At 41.2% G+C, this 22493-nt stretch overlaps 3 protein-coding genes and 1 pseudogene across 10 annotated transcripts in view; 3 read left to right on the top strand and 1 right to left on the bottom strand.

Annotated features, from left to right (window-relative positions):
* The window catches only part of KLHDC1 (kelch domain containing 1), a 73841-nt gene extending 69059 nt beyond the window's left edge, over positions 1-4782 (top strand). The window contains exon 13 of the mRNA XM_054725341.1: positions 3206-4782. Within this exon, the coding sequence (XP_054581316.1) occupies positions 3206-3392 (187 nt within the window). The 3' untranslated portion in view covers positions 3393-4782. The remainder of the gene's footprint in view (positions 1-3205) is intronic.
* Positions 4783-6113: 1331 nt separating this feature from the next.
* On the top strand, positions 6114-6603 carry LOC129151039 (prothymosin alpha-like; annotated as a pseudogene).
* Positions 6604-9220: 2617 nt separating this feature from the next.
* On the top strand, positions 9221-20994 carry KLHDC2 (kelch domain containing 2). Of its 2 annotated transcripts, XM_008151356.3 has the most exons (13): positions 9342-9706; positions 12263-12342; positions 14115-14232; positions 15958-16073; positions 16357-16438; positions 16607-16690; positions 17368-17448; positions 17523-17581; positions 17931-18040; positions 18886-18958; positions 20206-20293; positions 20389-20441; positions 20681-20994. In XM_008151356.3, exons 1-13 carry the CDS (start codon positions 9554-9556, stop codon positions 20802-20804), a joined length of 1221 nt encoding a protein of 406 aa, XP_008149578.1. In that variant the 5' UTR covers positions 9342-9553; the 3' UTR covers positions 20805-20994. The 2 variants fall into 2 exon arrangements, 1 of the variants encoding a protein (XP_008149578.1); XR_008557967.1 differs by lacking the exons at positions 20389-20441; positions 20681-20994 and adding an exon at positions 19808-20067 and having other exon boundaries at positions 9221-9706; positions 20206-20266.
* Positions 20995-21101: 107 nt separating this feature from the next.
* The window catches only part of NEMF (nuclear export mediator factor), a 73733-nt gene continuing 72341 nt past the window's right edge, over positions 21102-22493 (bottom strand). For 4 of the 7 annotated variants that reach the window (XM_054725309.1, XM_054725313.1, XM_054725319.1 and 1 more), the window contains one exon: positions 21102-22418. In XM_054725309.1, the coding sequence (XP_054581284.1) occupies positions 22341-22418 (78 nt within the window). In that variant the 3' untranslated portion in view covers positions 21102-22340. The remainder of the gene's footprint in view (positions 22419-22493) is intronic. The other 3 variants (XM_054725327.1, XM_054725325.1, XM_054725320.1) reach the window with 2 other exon arrangements.

Below are 22493 nucleotides of genomic sequence, written 5' to 3'. Positions count from 1 at the left end.
GCCCCCACCCCCCTGTTGTCCGTGATCCCTGGTTAGGCTTATATGCATGCATACAAGTCCTTTGGTTGATCTTTCCCCCTTTCCCCCACCCTCCCCTACCTTCCCTCTGAGGTTTAAGAGTCTGATCGATGCTTCCCTGTCTCCGGGTCTGTTTTTGTTCATCAGTTTATGTTGTTCATTATTTCCCCTAGATGCGTGAGATCATGCGATAAAAAATACACTTGTAAGAACCGAAAATGAGACCAGCCATAATGGTTATGCTGAGAGGAAAATGAATCAGTCTGTAGTGAGTTTCTTTCTGGGCCAACAGTTCCCTTGAGTCCTTATTTCAGTGTCAAACAGTTCCTTATGTGTAGATGTCAGCATTGACATTTCAGTTCTGGATGGTGGACAAATGGTGGTAATGCAGGTCCGACCATCTCTGGTTTGGTCCTGGGCAACCTGCAGTGACGCACAGCTGCTGACTGCTAGTATGGCAAGGCATCGTCAGCATCTTCCATCTCTGGACTGTCTCTCCTCTGTCTTCATGGCTGGAGCAGTCCTGTCAATTCTCTCTGTTGCAGGAATCCACATGGTCCTGGAGTTGTTCTCTGAAAATATACAAACATATTCTCGACCAAAAGTTAATAAAGGAATATTTTCCATAACCTTGACTTGGGATCCTTTTTCATTTTTTGCCCAAATGATTTTCCTCTGGCTTGTTTCGACACCATGTGTGTTTTTCATGGGTGTCTTTAGGACGCAGAGGTGTTTGCAGACACAATTGGTGCTCCAAAAAGCATGTAGGGGATGTTTGGAAGATAATATTGTTAGTACACACAGACCCTGGGAAAGGTCCCAGGACTGAAAATCTCCTTAAGCAGAGGGCCGAGAAAGACTGAAGAAAGAGCTGGCCACTCTAGTCTGGTAATGAATGGAGTTAATTGAGAGAAACTTACAAGGGATGTGCATCTTCGGTGGCTGTAGCATGAAATGGATTCGCACACCACTTGACAGGCATCAAAGAATTATATGGGAGCCAGGCCGAGGTGGCTCAGTGGTTGAGCATTGACCTATGAACCAGGAGGTCATGGTTCGATTCTCGGTCAGGGCACATGCCCAGGTTGCAGGCTCAATCCCCAGTGGGGCGTGTGCAGGAGGCAGTTGATCAATGATTCTCTCTCATCATTGATGTTTCTCTCTCTCCCTCTCTTCCTCTCTGAAAGCAATAAAAACATTTTTTTTTAAATTAATAAAAACATTTAAAAAAAAAATAATTTTATGGGATGAAGGGGCAGATAGTCCTGGTACTCCTACGTGAATGCTACCAATTACGGTAAATTGCTTTACATGCTTGTCCAGCTCAAGACAATGGCCTATTCCAGGAACCAGTAGTGGAAAGCAGGGGAAAGGCACTGGTTCATGTCATAACAAACATCAATCAGGATCAGACAGTGCCCAAGAGTGGGGAGGGTTGTGGGGAAACAGGCCCCCCCCCCACCCCACTGGCCCAGGTCCAGCTCACTGGTCAGGCTGTGGTCACATCTTGGAACAGTCTTTCCCCCACAAAGAAAAACAATGATGGGGAAGATGAGTCAGTATAGAAATAAGAGAAAGCAAAAGGACACACTGGGTGGGCCTGTATTTGAGGCTGGGACTAAGGGTGACCATCAGTCGGGCTTCTTGGTATCACCTTTGCACCTAGCACAGAGCTGCTGTTAGTGGGGACAGGCCCTTTTGATGCTGAGCGTATCAAAACTTGACTATATCAGGACTTCAGTAGATTTATTGTGTGAAGCATGTTCACCACAGCTGGTTTCCACAGTAAGCAAGTGTAATCATTTTATTTTAAATTCCAAGTCAGAAGGCATCTAGCACTCATGGGGAAAAACAGGAGTAGGACATGGTTCCTCTGTAATAAACGTTATTTCTCATTTCACTCTTACTTTTTATCGAGCATTTTCACAAAGTCTAGAGAAAAGGCTTCATGAGAGTTTGGAAGAAGATATAAATCTGTACAGTGTAAATCATTATAAAAATGACAACAGATTAACCACAGCAGAATCCAATGAATCTATTTTTAAAACTTTTATAAAATATTTACCTTTTAAAATTAAAGTTTACCAGTTGAAATAGATGCGTTTTTGATGGTTCTTATCTTAATCAGTTTTCTTTTGGTTTTAAAGTACAAAACCCTTTTCAGGGTAGTTTATCAAGATTAAATGGAATTGTATTTGAAAGGACACTGCCCTCTAGTGGAGTGAAAGGGGAAACATAAACACTAGGCCCCCAGATGGGAGAACCTCTCTGGTACTCTTGGCTCTTTCTGTGGCATGGCTCCACTCCTCTCTTCAGACCTGCTCTCTCTGGGTCACCTGAAGTCAGACACTGAGAGAGGGGTCTAAGGAGCACCCAGTCACACCATGTAAAAATGGATATCAGAGGCTTCATCCTGGAGATGGAAGAAAAAGTTCTCAGAGAAGAGTAAATGGGTATTGGGCTGTAAGGATAAGTGAAAAGGGTCTGCTAGAGACTAACCTGCTTTGAAATTAAGTCTGAATCTTTTTTACTTAAAGAACATCATGCATGGTAAGTTGTAATTTCTGTTCCCATTGGATTTGGTCAGATACAATCTCTATGCTGTAAAAATGTACAATTATTGTGATGCTCCAGAAAGAATGTATGTCCTATCAAGTTTCAAACAATACAAAGGAAATACATTACATAAAAACTAGAGGCCTGGCGCGTGAAATTCACGCATGGGTAGGGTCCTTAGGCCTAGCCTGCAATCAGGGCTGATCTTCCCCAGCTGCCGGCACTGGTTGCCAGTGTGGGCCAACTGGCGGGGTTATCAGGGCCCTGCTAGCTCACACCTGCCTTGGCCTGGCGCTGCCTGTGTCTGCTGCCACCTACCCCCAGTTCCCCATTCCTCATTGGGCAATTGGAGCCTGTCAGCTGGGGGAGGGACTGAGAGGTTGGCTGGCAGGTCCCTATCGGGCGATCAGGGCCTGTGGGCTGGGGGCAGCTCCTGCATTGAGCGTCTGCCCCCCTGGTGGTCATTGCGCGTCATAGCGAGTGGTCATTTCACCATTTGGTCAATTTGCATATTATGCTTTTATATACACGGTATATAGATTTTAAATGATTTTTATTTTTAAGAAACTTACCTATATATTTTTTATATTATAACTTAAAAATGAATAATTCCATTATGTTTTGTTTGCAGGTCATGCCTTGACTGCATTGGTAAAAATGCTATAATTTTAGAAAGTCAAATATCTTTATTACCTCCTAAACTTCTTCAACAAGTACTCAAAAAAATCACATTTTGGACTGCAGCTAACCACCGAGAAGAACAAAGAGCCCAAAAAGAAGAAACTGAAAATAAGTATCAGTGGATCAGTAACAATTAAGTTGTTATATACTCTGCATGTTTAATATGTTTAACATTTTAATCAGACTGTGTATTTGCTCCCCAAATTGGAGGCTTTATTTAGAAGATAAAATTGAAGCAAAAATGCTATGTTAAAGTGATTACATGGAATGGGATATATGGGAATGAGATGCTAATGGCAGATTAATTTATATTTCTAAAATAATTTCCTTATAAGCTACAAAAATGTGCTTTCTGAAAGTAATTATAATTGTAGGCAATTTTAACTCACTGTGTACTCATTGCTGGAAAGATTATACAAATTTGAGGAAAATAAGAAATTACCCAAGGACTTTAGAAATCCCTCAACATAATGACACGTGAAAACACTACATACCAACTTTTAGATAGAATAGATTCTCTCAAGTCACTATAAAATTACCCAAATCTTCTTTTAAATAATTCAGTTATTTAAATGACACCTTCTTAAATTACTAACATAGCTGGCCACAATTATAAAGTAGACAAACCATGGTCTGGTGTTAACTGCGGAGCCCCCCACTTTTAGCACTCAGCTAATAAAGAATTCTTAAGCATCATTGTAATTTTCCTTTTTCTTGTCATAAGTTTTCCTCAGACCTTTGATTCAGTAGGGGAATAAATGCATTCAATTGCTTTCTGTTACCCCTACGTTATTAGTTTGTCCAATTTTATATCTACAAAGACCATATTTTAAAGTGTCTAAAGTGGAGGTTTATTTGTCATCCAGGCTCTGAAATATTGAGAAGCAGTATAATTATTAAGTTTTGAGGCACATTAAAATAGAGTTTGCCTTGGAAGAGTGCATCTAAAGTGATTTTCATAAATAATGAAGAGGAATGGTAATCTAGTAAGTTGCCTTTATTGAAACCCCTCACTTTGGCCCACACCATTCTACAAAGTTGGTGCTTAAGGATATTGTAAATATGTTATCTTCCCATTTATTTTCAGCATTAACTGCTTATACAGAAATAAAACACTATAACTTATATTCCTTAAAAAAGTACTTTTGCCATAATTAAGAAATTGTTCATATTACAGTCATACCCTTCCAGTGAATTACTAATAACGATGTATTACTCAAAGACTTGGTTATAAAATTACTCTCCACAATACCATCATAGAAGTTATTTCTAAATGCAAAATGTTACAGCAAATATATTTCTGTATTGAAATATATATGTAATTTATAATGAAAATTATAGTCATTTATAGTACCTCATTAAATTTTAGATATGTTTATTTTATATATATATATTGTATTTTGATGTGTAAAGCTTCTATTTATGTATTGAAATAGTGTGTATTTACATTTTATTTATTATACGAACTATGTAGATTTACTATTTTTTCAGTTTTGTTCGTGTGAACCAGTCATTAGAGTTGATTGTACAAACAATATTTCAGTGTAAGTTTTCATTTTTTCTTACTATTTTTAGATTAAATAAAATTTAGAAAATGAATCTCACAGGCAATATATATCGTACAAGTAATTATTTTATTACAATGAGCTTCAGTATCAGCCTTTCACATTTAAGGGGAAAATATCAAAACCTATTGGATAGTGGTAGGTGACACGGAGTGGAATGAATACTTTTTAAAGTAGCTTCCGGATTATATGAATGTGTTCTCTAGAAAAGCATTTCTGTTTTTAGAGCATTAAAAGTTGGATTAGCCCCTCAAATACACACCACCATGGAGGCTTCAAGAGAATGAAAATCGATATATTATCTGTGGCACACATAAATAGTGCTGTACTTATTTGATCTAATATACTGTACTACTTCAAAAATTACATGTCTTGAGGTAGTCCCATAGTGGGAGTGGCAGGGAATGCTGATCTTTCACTTGTCCCTATAACTTGCCTTAAAACAAGGTTCTCCTGCTATTAGGAGACATAGAGGGTCTGGGAGTTGGCAAAGCCAGTTCTGAAGTTTGCTAGCCAAGCAGTATTCATTCCTCACTTTCCAACAGCGGATGGCATACTGTCAGATTTTGTGTTGTTGACTCCACAGCATACAGGAGCCCAAGGCAATGACAGCTTCAGCTTCATAGCACGAGCTCTGAACTCTCCCTCTGGCTCTCTGTTTGAGAGATGATTCTAGCCCCTGGCTGCTCTGAAAAGCCATCTGTGCATTGTTCCAGTGGCTCCCTCTACGCTCCACCAAATGATGGGGAAATAGGACATTTTTAGGGGGCTAGCAATCTGAATCTGTGCCAGTCACCTAATGTACCTTCTTGATAGCCTATAATTAAGTCACTGCCCCTTTCTCCACAATCTGGTCTTGCAAGACCCGTTTACCCAAGCACTGACACCAGGCCAGGCCTTTAGGTGTGGTCTCAGGTCCCCATCCCAACACAGGGGCTTTTTGCAAAGCCCTCGAAAGGTCTGGAAGTCCCATCCATATTTGGGGGACAAAGAAACCAAAGGGTATAAAGGGAAAGCTTCCTCCATATTGGTTGGCTCAGGATTTGGAAACAGGCTCCCCTGAGTCACGGGACTAGTACATGCGAAACATCTGAAAATAAATGGGTTTCTCCTGTACCTCCGGGTGCTCCTGTGCATTTTCTGGTCGCCTGGTAAATTCCGTAACATAAAAATGATTCGCTCGCTGCAACCACCTCTGCTGCGGGCCTCCTCCACTGCAGCTTCTTCGCCAGGGTCCTCCAACTCTCACTTAAAAAAAAAATCCGCTGCATGGGATCACCGGTGTGCCCCACCATGTCAGACACGGCCGTGGACACCAGCTCCGAGAGCACCACCAGGGACTTAAAGGAGAAGAAGGAAGTGTGGAGGAGGCAGAGCATGGAAACAATGCACCTGCGAATGGGAACGCTAGTGAGGAAAATGGGGAGCAGGAGGCTGACCATGAGGTAGATGAAGAAGGAGGGGGGGGAGGTGGAGGAGGAGGAGGACGAGGAGGAGGAGGAGGGGAGGAGGAGGAGGAGGAGGGGAGGAGGAGGAGGAGGAGGGGGAGGAGGAGGAGGAGGAGGAGGAGGAGGAGGAGGAGGAGGAGGAAGGTGATGGTGAGGAAGAGGATGGAGATGAAGATGAGGAGGCTGAGGCAGCTATAGGCAAACGGACAGCTGAAGATGATGAGGTTGACGATGTTGACACCAAGAAGCAGAAGACTGATGAGGATGAGCAAAATCAGGAAAAGTTAAAGGCCTCCGTGACCTCGTCACCCTCCACTTCCCCTCTCAGAACCTAAACGTGGTCACCTTCGGGTAGACTCCCGCCCGCCTGGGGCAGCGCCACCTGCAGAGGACACGCACTCGCCACCACCCAACCAAAACCACAACGTGAACTTGCAAAGGGGAGGAGAAAAGAACCAAAACGTCCAAGGCCTTGCTTTTTTTCTTAAAAGTACTTTAGGAAGGGAAATTTGTTTGTATTTTTTATTTACATTTTATATTTTTGTACATATTGTTAGGGGTCAGCCATTTTTAATGATCTTGGGATGACCAAACCAGCCTTTGGAGCATTCTCTGTCCTACTTCTGACTTGACTTGTGGTGTGACCATGTTCATTATAATCCCAAAGGAGAAAACACCTTGTAAAAAAGCAAAAACAACCACAAAAAAATCTTACTCTGAGCATTCCAGTAACTTTGTGTATGTACTTAGCTGTACATAAGTGTTGGTTTGTATGAGATGGTTAAAAAGGCCAAAGATAAAAAGGTTTCTTTTTTTCCCTTTTTTTTTGTTTATGGAATTGCTGTTTATTTATTTATTTTGGCCTGTTTGATGTATGTGTGAAACAATGTTGTCCAACAATAAACGGGAATTTTATTTTACTGAGTTGTTCTAACAACAACAACAAAAAAAGAAAGAAAAAGAAAAGAAAGAAAGGAAGGAAGAAAGAAAGGAAGGAAGAAAGAAAAGAGAGTTTCTAGAAGGTTTTGTTCTGGTGGTTCATAAAATAGGTCTCCAGTCTGGTTCTCAAGGAAAAAGGATTTCTGGCCATCTTTATGATGTCTCTCAGGATATTCTTCCAGTTGTCAAGAAGGTTCTTTTTTAGTATTATATTTTTTAGTATGATACAGTAAATAGCACACCAAAACTAGTGTACATTTTTTCAAAATAGTATTTTTGCACAAACATTTAAAAAAATTATTAACCTTTTGATAGAAGCCTAAAATATTCTTTAGAACTTTATGCTGTCAGCACAGGACAAAGTGATGTCTCACCGATACGTTATTTATATGTGTGTGTGTGAGAGAGGAGATAAGCACACTAAGACAGCATACTTTTCAGGGTAGTATATACTGACAACTTAGAATTTTGATTTCAGAACATTTTTAAAGGAAAAGCAGCAATTTTAAAAAACAATGCCCCTGTGCACCCTTTTTGGTGCCTGTTTTCCCATGGTATAAATGTCATTCTATTGGAATTGTCAAAGAAAGAAATATTGGAATTAATAATTTTCAAAGTGTGTACATTTGGAGGGGGGGACACCCTATATGTTTGCCTTTAAGCACTGCTACACAAATTCTGCTGAGTCGTTGCAGACAGGCAGTGGCCAGGGAAGGAGTCTCAGGCTGTGAAAGCTTAGCCCTGGGTTGTAGAGTATTCCCTCTCAAAGTGAGTCCAGCGTGAAGATGGGAAGAGATGATAAGTACAGTCCCCTCACCAAACTCACCCAAATACAGAGGCCCCATTACAGAAGGGTTTAGGTGTATTCTAGTCCAGTCCTATTTTACAGGAGAGGAATCAGGTTTAAATTATAATAATCCTGAACTTGCTCTTGACCTAATTGAAATGTAAGAGAAAACCGTGTCAGTGTGTGTGATCATGATTCGCCTGAATGGCTGGGCAGTGGTGGGTTTTGAAACGCTTTTCCAGTGATTTTTCAAACCAAATCAAGATCTCTGCTGAAGCCCTAGCCAGTTGGCTCAGTGGATAGAGCTTGGGCCTGTGGACCTGAGGGTCCCGGGTTCCATTCCGGTCAGGGCGCAGGCCGGGTTTCGGGCTCCATCCCGTGTGGGGCGTGCAGGAGACAGCCGATCAATGATTCTCATCATCGATGTTTCTCTCTCCCTCTCTGAAATAAATATATATGTATATGTGTATATGTATGTGTGTATGTATGTGTGTATGTATGTGTATATGTGTGTGTGTGTGTGTGTGTGTGTATGTGTGTGTATGTGTGTGTATGTGTGTATGTGTGTGTATGTGTGTGTATGTGTGTGTATGTGTGTATGTGTGTGTATGTGTGTGTATGTGTGTATGTGTGTGTATGTGTGTGTATGTGTGTATGTGTGTGTATGTGTGTATGTGTGTATGTGTGTATGTGTGTATGTGTGTATGTGTGTATGTGTGTATGTGTGTGCATGTGTGTATGTGTGTGCATGTGTGCATGTGTGTATGTGTGCATGTGTGTGCATGTGTGTGCATGTGTGTATGTGTGTGCATGTGTGTGTATATATGTATGTGTGTATGTATGTGTGTATGTATGTATATATGTGTGTATGTGTGTGTGTGTGTGTGTATACATGTGTGTATATATGTGTAATTTTTAAAAGGTCTCTGTTGAACCAGAAGAGCTTGGTGGCGTGGGGCACGGAGCGGGGAGGCGCGTGTCCCCGTGTCCCCAGGGCAGCGGGCCGGGTCCCCGTGCAGCGCGGAGACAGCGCACCGGCGGCAGGTCCCGCCGGGCAGCCGCGCACCTCGGGGCATTTCCGCGGAGGGACGGGCCGCGGAGGGACGGGCCGGGGTGAGCGCAGCCGGCGGCGCCCGCCGGGGAGGCGCTGGGCGCGCGGAAGTCCGGGGCGCGGCGCGGGGCCCGCCGGGCGGGGAGCGAGCTCGGCGGCGGCGGCCGGGCGCCGGGGGCGCGGAGCGTGGGCCGCGCTGCCCGAGCCCGGCGGCGGCCTCGGCGAAACGGGCGGTTCCGGCCGCGGCGTCGGCCGGGCTCGGAGGCGGGGCGGGGCGCACGGCTGGAGGCGGCCCCGGCCCCGGGCGCGCCCCTCCCCGCCGCCCCGCCCGCGACCCCGCTCCGAGGGGCCGTCCTCCGAGGGGCCGGCCGGACGGAGGCGGGAGGCGGGCGGCGAGGGGCGGCCTCGGCGCTGGCCCGTCCGCCGCGGCGCCTTTCGGTCTCCGTTTCCTTTGTCTGCTGCCCGCTCGCCGCCGTGGGGGGTTCGTGAACCGAAGTGCAGCCGCAAGATGGCTGATGGCAACGACGACCCGCGGGCGGACGACTCGCCGGGGCCGGCCCACGAGAGCTGCGAGGCCGCGGAGCTCGCCGGCCCCGCCGAGCGCAGCGGCCACGTCGCCGTGGGCGACGGGCGCCACATGTTCGTCTGGGGCGGCTACAAGGTCAGTGCCGGTCGGCTCCGCGCCCCCGTCGCGCCTGGCCCGGGCCCCGCCCGCTTGGTTTTGTTCCCCCGCGAGTGGGACCTCCGCTCGAGCCCCGGCGGCCCCGCGGCGCCCGGCCGCTGTCACCCGCCCGCCCTCCCCGCTGCTCGCGGCGGCCGGGCTGTTGGACCTCGGGGCGTTATGGGGCGAGGGCGCGCCGGGCGCCGAGCCGTGTTTTTACTTAAAAGTTGGGGTGTAAGAGCTGGGGCGTGCGGAGCCGAGGTCGGGGCCCGCCGGCGGGTGGCTGGGCGTGGGCAGCCCCCCGAGTCCTGCGGCCGCCGGAGCCCTGGCTGCTCCCGCTCCCGCCCGCCCCGGGCCGCCACACCGGAGCGGACGGCCTTCCCTCTGTCCGAGCTTGTTGGGCTGGTTCCCGCTGGGACAGGGCTGGGGTTTCTCAGAAAAAAACCACCTCTAGTGAGAAAATGAATGGAAACGCCCCAGCAGTAACCAGCAGTATCCACAGCTCCTGGATCCGAATGATAAACAGTGTAATTTGTTGCCAGTTGCATTTTTCCTCCGCCTCTGCCCGGGTCGCCTGCCCACAGTCCTCCCCTCTGCTCTGTAGAACTTCCCTGTAAGGCTCCGCATTCTAGAATTGTGTGTCTGCTCGGTGGGCCCTGATGCACCCCCCGAGGCATTCTTCCAGCCCCTTCGGTCCGGCCTGGCGCGTGGGGCCCGGTTGGAGCCTCTGCTGCGCTGGAAGGTGGCTGGTTCCATTCCAGGTCAGGGCCCAAGCCCCGGCTTCAGGTTCGCTACCGGGTTGGGTGCGTATGGGAGACAACCAACCCATGTCTCTCTCTCATGGATAGTTCTCTCCCTTCCTCTCTCTAAAATCAGTGAAAACATATTGGGGAAAAAATGATCTCCCTCCTCCATTTGTTTGAAATCTAGTCCAGTACATCTGTTCCTTTGATGACTTGTTTTGTGACTCCGGCAGTAAATTTCAGTTCATGGTAATTGATCTGATCATAGTTGACAGCTTTTGAGATGACTCAAAGGATAGATGTGATAAAGTGCTGTATCAGTCCTGATTATTTCGTGTAGTTTAACAACAAAAGTATATATATATATATATATATATATTGCCAATCTAATTTGTGTTTTCCTCCGCCTCTGATGAGTAGGTGTTTAGAGGGTACTGGTTAAGAGGAAGGGGGTAGGTATGTGGTGACTCTTATTGAAATGTAACTCCCAAGGAGAAAAGTAAACCTGTTGGTCAATCATGTTTCAGTCTAAACTACTTTATTTAAAATTCTGTCAGTAAAAACCAGCATTGAGGGAATGGGACTTTCTTTGGGCGTGGGGAGGTGTGGGGTGGTCAGGATGGAATATTTCTGATGCTCTTTTTGAGGTAGTGGATGCTGAGGGCTGAGGCAGGGTTGAGGCATAGCAGTGAACTAGGTGGGTGGTTAAAAACAGGCTATCCACATATTGGCCAGAACCCTGAGCGTAGGCACACGAAGCTCTTGGAGATTGTTTTGAAGGCAGTAAACCCCAGCTTCTCACACAGTCGTCAGTTCCCCTCTAGGCCAGGCTCATCGACTCAGGGTCAGCCTCCTGTCTTCTGGCCTTTCCCTTTGCGAGTGGTGGAGTGAAAAGCAAAAAGTTCCCATGGCCGGTGCTCTATTCCGGTATAATACTCAAGCTTATTGGACTCTGACACCCATTCTCAGTGAACTGCAATTGTTGACTGTATGTTGACAATGTTCAGAAAGTGGCCAGCGAGGCTCAAAGGCTGGAGAGGTCAGATAGCAGTTGAAGTTGCAAATTCAGGGAAAGAAGGCTGAAATCCTGGTTCTACTATTACTTGCCAAGTACCTTCAGCAAATCGCCTCTCTAAAAAACCTGTTTTCTTGAAATATCAACTACTTTTAAGGGTGGTTGTGAGTGTTAAATAAAGCAATCCATGGGTAGCACTCATCTAGCTCTAAGAGCATGTGGTACACACAGTCTGTTAAAAATTATTACCTGAAGGAAATGGAGCAGAACAAGGAACTTAAAATATTGCATAAAGACTTAATATTTGCATATTTGCAGTGCTACCCTCTCCGCATTTTGGTAGAGAATGAATGGGTTAAAGGAAACAATGGCTAGAAAACTACACATCACGTGCCAGTGTGGGTGAAGGGTTAAAGGTAGACTTGTCTTTAGTCTGCTGACCACTGCACAGGGATCCTCTCTCCTGAAGCCATGCAGCTGACATTTGGTGCATGGTCTGTTCAGGATCAAGTGGCCTTGGAGATTCCTGGTGATCTCTTCACTTCCTGCACCACTGCACCTATCCCATGATAACTGCTCTATCAGAAATTGGAAATGAGAGCTGTCTATAATAAGCATTACTTTGAGTATGTAGCATGGGGTAGGGAGGACTGTGCATTTGATGGGTTTGTTGGACCTATTTAATTTTCCATAATTCTCAGTATCTCAAATAAGATGGATATGAAAAAACATACAATAGTGCCTCTTTAGAATACCAATTATTTTTTATATTTTCAATTTTCTCTTTTTGGTTCTTAGACTAACCAAGTCAGAGGATTATATGACTTTTATCTGCCTAGAGAAGAACTATGGATCTACAACATGGAGACTGGAAGATGGTAATTGGATTTATAAGAGGACTAAAACATTCAAATAATGTTGCAAACAAAAAGAAACTCTGTAAAGCCCATTCTAATGAATAAAAACATTTTAGTTAAAGATGCTAAGCTGTATGTTCTGAAAAAGTTGTGCTAGTTTGGCCTACCTGCTAAGCTTACTCTTTAGTGTCTCTTCAGAAATATCAGTAATTACTAGATATTTTTATGATCCTTGGAGAAATTTCTATTCAGGGCTCTATAAAGTATCATAGTATTATTAAAATAAAGGTAGAGGCTTCAGATCCTGGAATGGAAATATAACAAAAGTTCCAAATATGTATTTTTCAAGATTATGTCTTTTGTTATGTGGCATCTTGAATGCAAAAAATTATAGATTGTATGTACTAGAAATAAAGATGGTATTTTAATGAGTTCTAACATTAAAATCTCCATGAAATAGTATGTTTTGTTTAAAAAACAAAACTAACTTAAATTTGCCTTCCTCAGGGGTATGCTGAAAGGGTCTTTTGCTAGTCTCCTGACAGTGGGACTCAGGAGTGTCTGTGGCAGGATTAATGTTGATTCTCAAAAGGCTGGGTTAGTCGTGTTTGAGGATTTATGAAGTAGTCTTCCCCCTCGATTTGCATTGTGAGAACTTTGTGCTTTACATATATTACATATTACAGATCTCAGAACTGGAATAGTACTCCCACTTGATTTAACAGTTAAACGAAGCATGTTAGGATTCTTCTGTACATAGTTAATCAGTGTTTTCTGAGCTGTTTGCCAATCTTTTTCTAGATAATTGGAAATATGTAATAGTATCCCTGTAATATGGAATTCTACATATTTTTAAAAATCAGCCCCATAGCCCTAGCCGGTTTGGCTCAGGGATACAGCCTCAGCCTGGGGACTCAAGGGTCCCAGGTTCAATTCCGGTCAAGGGCATGTACCTCCGTTGCAGACTCCTCCTGCCCCGGGGCCTGGTGGGCTCATGCAGGAGGCAGCCAATCGGTTTGTTTCTCTCACATCGATATTTCTGTCTTTCCTGCTCTCTAAAAAGTCAATGGAAAAATATCATGTGAGGAATAAAAAATAAATGAATAGTTAAAAATAATAAATCAGCCCCATAATTTAAAAAAATAAGCCTATTAAAACGTAAAACCTTATTATAAAGTGATATTGTGAGAAGACCTTGAGTGACCTATTAATATTCTGAATCTTCTATTTCTTAATTAGTTTTGATTCAGCTCCATTTTCAGATTCAGAATGTGTCAGAGTATGCAGAGCACTGGGAGCAGGGCCTGGCCTGTAGTAAGGACTACGGAAGTGTCTGGAGCGTTACATCCAGTCTGAATCGGACTCATCGAATGGCTGACAGTGACCGAATAAACACACCTACTGAGTTCATCTCTCAGGACTGGGATGTTGTTTGCCTGGCCCACTCAAGAACAAAAACAAAACAGCCATTTATGGCCATGTAAATAAAAAGCCAACAGTTTAGTTTAAAAAACCTAAAATGGTGTGCTCCTAGAGCAATGTGACACTGGAGCTTTTAGGAGCTCTCACTCGGCCTCTGTGCAGGACCAGACCAGCTGGCCACGCCCCTGGAGTGGAGAGGAAAGAGCTCTTTCTTTGAATTGATTTTACAGCTAGATGAGACCCCAGACATGACCTAGTCAACCCGTTCATTTTATTTTCCCCCCTTTATTGTGGGAATAGAAGTAGAAGAAAAATAAAAATATTTTTGCATTTCCCTTTTGGGAGGCTTATTTACATGGCTTTCCCCTCAGGAAAAAAATGAACGCTGAAGGTGATGTTCCTCCTTCCATGTCGGGAAGCTGTGCTGTGTGTGTAGACAGGGCGCTGTACTTGTTTGGAGGACACCATTCGCGAGGCAACACGAATAAGGTTAGTGTTTCTAAGGGTTACGGTTCAAGGCAGTTTTTTTCTTTTTTTAGACAACTTATACTTCTATGGTTAGCTCATAGTTATTCCTGTCTCAGTTAAAAAATACGTGTACTTGATTATGGTATGAATGTGCATTTCAGTATTTTGTCTACCAGTTTGTATTTATCTAGGCCTTTTATAAAATCAACTTGGTTGGTAACTTGTGTGCAGTAACTTCCTATGTTGTTTTTCTTTGTGTTCTTTGCAGCTACTTGTTCTTTTAGCAACCTGGAGTGTTAGATGAATAACAGTAAATTAGATGAAAACGAGGTAATCATGGGGGGCAGGGTAAAAATTAACAGGCCACCACTCAGAAAGCCATAAGGATAAATTAACACTGACAAAATTGTATATACTAACATTTCTATGATCTGGCCCCATGAGATACTGTCATTCAGACTTTGTTCATGTTTTACCCAAATAGGAAAAAGATGATCAGTTGTTCTCTCAGGCCAGTAGACAGATGAAATCAATCCGAAAGGTGCATATGATCTAGGTAGACTCATAAATTCATTTATTTGGCAACTTCGTGGGCACCTTCTACGCTGAGCACTTGGTTAGACATTGGAGACTGAGATGAATGAGTCTGTGTCTCCTGGAGCTCATTCTAGAAGGGACACATGTAACAGGTGAATGATTTCAGTAGCATATGGCACAGAGACACACAGAGCCTGGCTATTGTAGTTCAGTAGATATTTTTGAATCTGAAAAAGACTCCTTGACATTGTGTGTGGTAGGAAGGTGATGCTTGAATTGACTAATACAGTTCCACGGGGGAGCCAAGATACAGGTACCACGATGCGGAAGTGTATACAAATATGTTGTTCGTGGAAGTGCCAACTGGCCCACTGCAGACGGAGCACATGGCTGAGGCGGTGTCAGACGGCCCCTAGGGATTCCAGGGCGCCTGAGAGGAGCAGGATGGTATTAGGTGGCTCCAGACCACCCCTCCGCTGCCATTTTCACAAGAGTAGCACCATTTTTGTTTTTATATTTTAGGCTTTTACTTAAAGATTTTGTTTAAAGAAAGGGTTCTGAAGCACAGCTATAGGCTGTAGTTGAACCTTGTACTTTTTAGGGCCAAGGAGAAAAATAGTTTTGCACAACATGAGGAAGCTTGGGAAAGAGAGCTGTGGCTTTCAGAGAAATTGTAGTCACTAATATATCAAGTGGCTTGGGAGTCATAAGTAAAAAATAAATAAAATAAAAACATAGATATGTGTGTGTGTGTGTGTCAGATTTACTCAAGCACCTGGATGTGAACCCTTAAAGATGCTTAATCTTTTAAGATTTGTCCTTAGCTCCTAGAGTTAAGTAGGCACATAAGACATGTTTAAGTTGAATTTGGAGTGCAATTGCTGAGTCTGATTTTTTTTTTATAATACCATCCTGATACCCATAAATTAGATCAGTAAACTCTAAGTGCCTATCTAAAGCACAGAATGTAAACCAATATACTTCTATTCCTTCACCAAAAAAGTATGGCTGTGGAAAAAAAAATTGGCTGAACTAAACAGGATGCTTAGTGACTTAGGCAACTTATATTCTGGACTCAAGAACAGTTTGTAGACACGTATGTAGTATTAAATTAGATGACATTCTTATTATAAACCACAGCAAAATTAAATACCAAGGTTGAATTTCTTTCACATAACCAAATCTAACCGAAACCATTGCTTTTGACAGTTCTACATGCTGGATTTAAGGTCTACAGAGAGAGTGTTACAGTGGGAAAGAATTGATTGCCAAGGAATTCCTCCATCGTCAAAGGATAAACTTGGTGTCTGGGTATATAAAAACAGGTGAGTTAGCAGCAGCACTTCAGATTTGGGGTTTTATGTGGAAAGTGGTTTGCCTTCAAGTATCTTTAGCTAATAACCTTTGTAACTGTAGAATGAATGAGGATTAAGTGAATTAATACATCAAAGCACTTAACATAGCACTGAGACATATAGCCATTATTATGAGTATTTTCATATACTCAACTGTGCCTTTGCAACTCATGTAACAAAGAAGAAAAATCTCTAGTATACTGACTTGCATATCTGAATTTTAATGTCTTAAGTTTTTGTTTTAATATAATAGGTTAATATTTTTTGGAGGGTATGGATATTTACCTGAAGATAAAGTATTGGGAACTTTTGAATTTGATGAAACATCTTTTTGGGTAAGTGAAGTTTCATATTTGCATATGGCCTACTTAGTATGTTGAAATAATACATTTTGTTTGGTAGTAGTTTTGTTCATTTTGTTAATAATTAATAAATCAGACCAAGGCTATATAATTTTGCAAACACTCTTTGTAAAGTAATTGTAAAATAACTATTTTCTGTAGAATTCAAGTCACCCAAGAGGATGGAATGATCATGTACATATTTTAGACACTGAAACATTTATCTGGAGTCAGCCTATAACTACTGTGAGTTACTGAAGAATAATGGGTTATTAAAGCATGACTATTTAGAGAAGGGAAGTTGGGAGGTGGTGTTAATATTGATAGTTCATTTTTCTTGTTTTCTGGAGAAGGGCCATAGCTTTCATAATTCTTCAAGCACTCTAAAACTCAGAAAAGTTTAATGAATGTGTAGACCAACCCAGCATCTATTATCTAATAGATACTGAGTGCTACTGTTTTAATAAATGACCTAGCACTATCTTGGAATTTAAGTTCCTCAAATATCAGTTTCTTTCTCCTCTGATAAAGATGTCATATAATGTGCTAGCTTTTAGATAAAAATAAAACAAGCATTCTGTTTATTAACTAGCCCATTTAGTAATACACCTCAAAAATATAAAATTAAAATTCCCAGTTTTACTAGTCTGCTTTAGTACTGCTATTGACTAGCAGTCTATACTTCAGCTTGAAAGCTCAAGAGTCTGCATATTCTTACGTGGAAAGTGGTTTGTCATTCAGGTATCCTCAGCCCAAACCGTTGTCACTGTAGAACATATGAGGGTTAAGTGACTTAATACTACAAAGCACTTAACATAGCACCTGAGACATATTAGCCATTATTATAGGAGTATATTCGTGTTCTGAAGACTGGTATTTATAAAACGTTCACTTACTTATTAAATTGCTCTTATAACTAATAGGGCAAAGCACCTTCACCTCGCGCCGCCCATGCCTGTGCAGCAGTTGGGAATAAGGGCTTTGTGTTTGGAGGCAGATACCGGGTGAGTATAGAAACAGTTTCAATGACTTGCTTTGAATCATTCAAAATGGTAACTATTTAATTATCCTTTTTTAGGATGCTAGAATGAATGATCTTCACTATCTTAATCTGGATACATGGGAGTGGAATGAATTGTAGGTATCATGTTAGATAATTATTTAGAAAAGTTATTCAAACAATTTCAATGGCTTTTTCCCTTTTCTCTGTTGTTAGTATAAAATGTACTTGCTTAGGTTTTCTGTATTTCCAGTTCCCATTAACATTGTGCCTGGCATATAGTATGTGCTCAATGTTTGGTGAAAATAAAAGGTCTAAGGTTGACCGTCAAAGAAAATAGTTCATTCTAAAGCATGAAGTTAATACCAAAAAGCCTTTTTAAATTTAAAGTCTCTTTTTTCTTTAATCCCATATACATTTTAAAAGAAAACTTCAATATTTCTTTACTTTTAGAAGTCTGTATTATAACTTGGCTACTATTTTCAGAATTCCACAAGGCATGTGTCCAGTTGGCCGATCTTGGCACTCACTGACACCAGTTTCTTCAGATCATCTCTTTCTCTTTGGAGGATTTACCACTGATAAACAGCCACTAAGTAAGTCGTTTAAAAATATGAGCCCAGCCCTAGCCAGTTTGGCTCAGTGGATAGGGCCTGTGGATTGAAGGGTCCTAGGTTCGATTCTGGTCAAGAGCACATGCCCGGGTTGTTAGAGGCCCAGTAGGGGGCGTGCAGGAGGCAGCCAATCAATGATTCTCATCATTGATGTTTCTCTCTCTCTCCCTTCCTCTCTGAAATCAATAAAAAAAAAAAAAAAATGAGCCCAGCTGGTGTGTCTCAGTGGTTGAGCGTCGACCCATGAACAAGAAGGTCACGGTTTGATTCCCAGTCAGGTCACATGCCCGGGTTGTGGGCTCAATCCCCAGTAGAGGGCATGCAGGAGGAATTGATATTTCTATCTCTCTCTCCCTTTCCCTCTCCCTTCCTCTCTCTGAAATCAATTTAAAAAATCATATTTAAAACCACCTCAACTTCCTTCTTTAAAAGAAAATATGATAAATCATTATCATTCATTTATCATATATACTTAGTTGGGAAAAATTAGTCTATTTGGATGTATTAGAGCTATAGGGTTGGTTGGAAGGTTTACTATTAATTTTGACCCTATATCATAATCCAATTAATTGTTTTCATACTAAGACATACATCCATTCTGTAAAGAAATGCCCTGGGATACTTAAAAAGCCTTGCTGAAGGACTCTAATATATAAGGGCTTACTTGGTTAATTGCAGAGGATAAAAGGAAATATACTTTCTCTTATCTACTCACAATATGATTGATAACCTTTCTTGCTAAAGTTGTGTCCTTTAAATATCAATATCACATTGGTAGAACATACTTCATAGTTTTTTTTGGTTTTGTTTTGTTTTGTTTCCATCAGGTGATGCCTGGACTTACTGTATCAGTAAAAATGAATGGCTACAGTTTAATCACCCCTACACTGACAAACCAAGGTATGAACTATTTAAAAAGGTAATTCTCTTGCAGGATCAGTCCCCAGTGTGGGGCATGCAGGAGGCAGTCAATCGATGGTTCTCTCTCATCAATGATGTTTCTCTCTCTTCCTCTCTGAAATCAATAAAAATATATCTTTTAAAAAAAGGTAATTCTTATAACTAAATTAATGAGGTCCACAGAGGTGTACAGGACAGAATGATAAATACCCTAGCATTCACTAAGGTTTAACATAAGCCTTTTGAAAGAAAAAAAAAAAAAACCCCAACTCATCCTAGTATCAGATGCTTTCTTTTCCATCATCTCTGAAAAACAGGACTGGATTTTGATTTTTACTTTTTCCTTTATCATAAAATTAATGATATAGTTAACATTTATAATCAAGTTCTTTACCTAAGTGAACTGAACTGCATCTAGGCTACTATTAACCCTTTGCACTCGCTTGCTTTTTTCTCGAGTCCTTTATTCTAATGCTAACCTGTCGAGTCACACTCGACATCTGAGTGCAAAAGGTTAAAAAGAAGAAAAAAGAAAAGGGAACTGGAAAGGAGAGAATTTCAAAACCTTAATTAATGTATATGGGGGAAAGAAATCAAGAACTTTCCGTTAGATTTTCAATAGCACTTCATAACAAAGGGTAAGAAGTCAAGCCATTGAAAAAAGAGCCTATAAAACACCCAGTTATTTTTGTTGTTAACCTCGAACTGTACAAAGACTGGAAAGGAAATGATAGTCAAACTAGGTGTTCAAAGCACATTAAGATATGTCAACCTGCATTTTTCCTAAGCCTCTAACCTCAGTATAGTCAGGCCACTAAGACTCCATTTGGCACAATATTCTTTCCATAGAATCACCAGGCCTGCAGATGCTTTGTTTCCTGAGGCAGGCTCAGCATCCCTCAGATGTTTTGTGTAAGGCCAGTTGGCCCTGCCTATGGAAAGCGGAAGAGGCCACATACCGCACATCTCCCCCAGATCTGTACTGCTAACAGAGATCTAGAGAACAGTGTCGGTTCAAACCCCTCACTGCATAGGCGGTCTGGACCAGAGGAAATGCTGACATCCAAATAAAACATTGGTTTTTCTAGCGTTGGCTACTTTTCTTTCAGGTAATTGCTTCTCACACCATGATGATTTGGTCTGAACTAAAGATCTCTGGTCTTTATTTCATCAGTCTGTTCTGTAGTATAAATGATCAACTTGGTGTTTTGGGTGACTGCCAACTCACGCTTTTGTTTTGAATGCAGATTATGGCATACAGCTTGTGCCAGTGATGAAGGAGAAGTAATTGTTTTTGGTGGGTGTGCCAACAACCTTCTTGTCCATCACAGAGCTGTAAGTATACTATCTTATGTTAAAGCAGACTTCATAATATTGCTGAAACTTATTTGTGAAGTATTTGCTTTTTAATGTTTTCTTCTATTTTTCAGGCACACAGTAATGAAGTACTCATATTTTCAGTTCAACCAAAATCTCTTGTAAGGTAAGTAGCTTTTTACTTGGAACTTTAGAGTATTTAAAATTGTGTTTCTTAACACTTTAAAATAGTGCTCTTGAAAAACTAGGTTTATGGATAATTTAAAACCTTTCATGGATCCAACTAACCAGTTCCTATGAAAACCTTTAAAGAAAATGGTTTCTTTCTTTTTATTTTAATAGCTCAAGTGAGGGTATTTATAAACAGCAAAGTGAAATTATTTTTCTCTTTCCTTGTTCTTTCAGGCTAAGCTTAGAAGCAGTCATTTGCTTTAAAGAAATGTTAGCCAACTCGTGGAACTGCCTTCCAAAACACTTACTTCACAGTGTTCATCAGAGGTTTGGTAGTAACAACACTTCTGGGTCTTAGGTTTCATAGATCATGCCTCTGAACACCTTGCATGGACAGCAATTCTGTGAACATCAGAGTGGCATCATTTGTATAGTTATATGCATTGTGTAGTTTTGCAGCTTTTTGGTTTTAATGTGCATGTGAATGGCCTAAAGAACCTATTTTTGTGTCTAAAGTTTACAATAAATGTATTTAACACCGGTAAAAATGTCTTCTGTTAAAACAAAGGAAAATACTTGGGCTTTACCCCAAGGAATGGTAGTTATATTTCATATTTGATAACTTCAAGATATCTATCGGTAGAAACATTCTTACCACTTAAAATGGTGAAGTTATTTCCCCTCCTTTTATTGAGATTGTATTGGGTTGTCACTAGTTAACAATATTATACAGGTTTCAGGTGCACAATTCCACAACACATCATCTGTACACTTACACCACCCCCAAGTTGAAGTTATTTTCAAAAATTAATTTAGATGTTTTTTAATGGCAAGAATACTCTATTTTGTTGTATTAACAATATGAGGCTACATAATTATAAAGTTTTTTTAAACACCAATTTCAAATGGAAAAATACTCTCAATAGGACTGAAAACTGGTAAATAAATTCTGGAAGGACAGCTGTTTAGTACTTTGACCTTAAATGCTTTGGTATAAGGTCTGGGGGAAGTGGTCATGTTGACTATAAGTAGCTGTTATCTGATCATTTAAAAAGTAGCAGTTTTGTAGCTCATAAAAGAATGGAAATAAGGTGTGACCTTACTCTCCATTCAGCTAGGAAACAGAAGAAAGCTGGATCTGTAGTCTTTCCTGGTAACCCTAAAAGTGCATTTCTGACATTATAGGTTAAGGTACTCAGTAACATGCTACTGATACTTACTAGAGGTGGAAAATAAAATGGTACAGAACTGAATGAGATTACAAGAAAGAAGGTGAAAAGTGAGGGTGTATAAATGCATGGAAATGTTCAACACCAATTTCTTCAAGGTGTTATTTCTTAAGCTTAGTCATGGGAATTATTTATATTTTAAATCTGGTCTATTATACATTTTGACAAGTATAAGACAGAAGGAAACTTACTCCTTCAATATTTAGGGTTTTCAAGAATCAATTCTAAATGTTTAACTGCTCCCAACAACCACCACCACCAGAAAAAAAACAAACCAACAACTTGTGATTGGCCTGTGAGTGATAGATATATTAGACATTAAATATAGTAGGCTACCAAGTCAATAGTCTAAGTGAGCCATTTCACTATTCAATTTCTTTACAACATGAAATGAATAATTAACCTCACAAATTTTGAGAAAATTTAGAATAACTACAGATGTATACAATTAGCATTTAACTGTCCACAAATATTTTGGAAATCCTATCATAGACAGTGTCTCCTCTCTATAAAAGTGGAATAAAATAAGTCCTTTTGGCGAATATAGCAAGGTAATGTTTAGTTCATTTTTAAAAGCTGAAGTCTTATTACATAGTTTTTCATCTTTGAACTTCCAAAAGACTATAAAAGTGGCTCTTCTTATATATTTTAGGATGTCATTTCAGCTATTTCCTCTTTATATTCAGAAGATTGGGTGCAGACACTTTCACTTTGCCAGGAATGTTTCTTGATAAATCCGTGTCCTAAAAAAAGAGAATTGCTGAATATTTTCACATTCTGTATGGTCAATCATATTTCTTTTTATGACAGTTTATGTA

Source organism: Eptesicus fuscus, chromosome 2 (genome assembly GCF_027574615.1).
Source record: "Eptesicus fuscus isolate TK198812 chromosome 2, DD_ASM_mEF_20220401, whole genome shotgun sequence".
In the NCBI taxonomy this organism is placed as follows: domain Eukaryota; kingdom Metazoa; phylum Chordata; class Mammalia; order Chiroptera; family Vespertilionidae; genus Eptesicus; species Eptesicus fuscus.
This window is presented reverse-complemented; position numbering and strand designations above follow the sequence as displayed.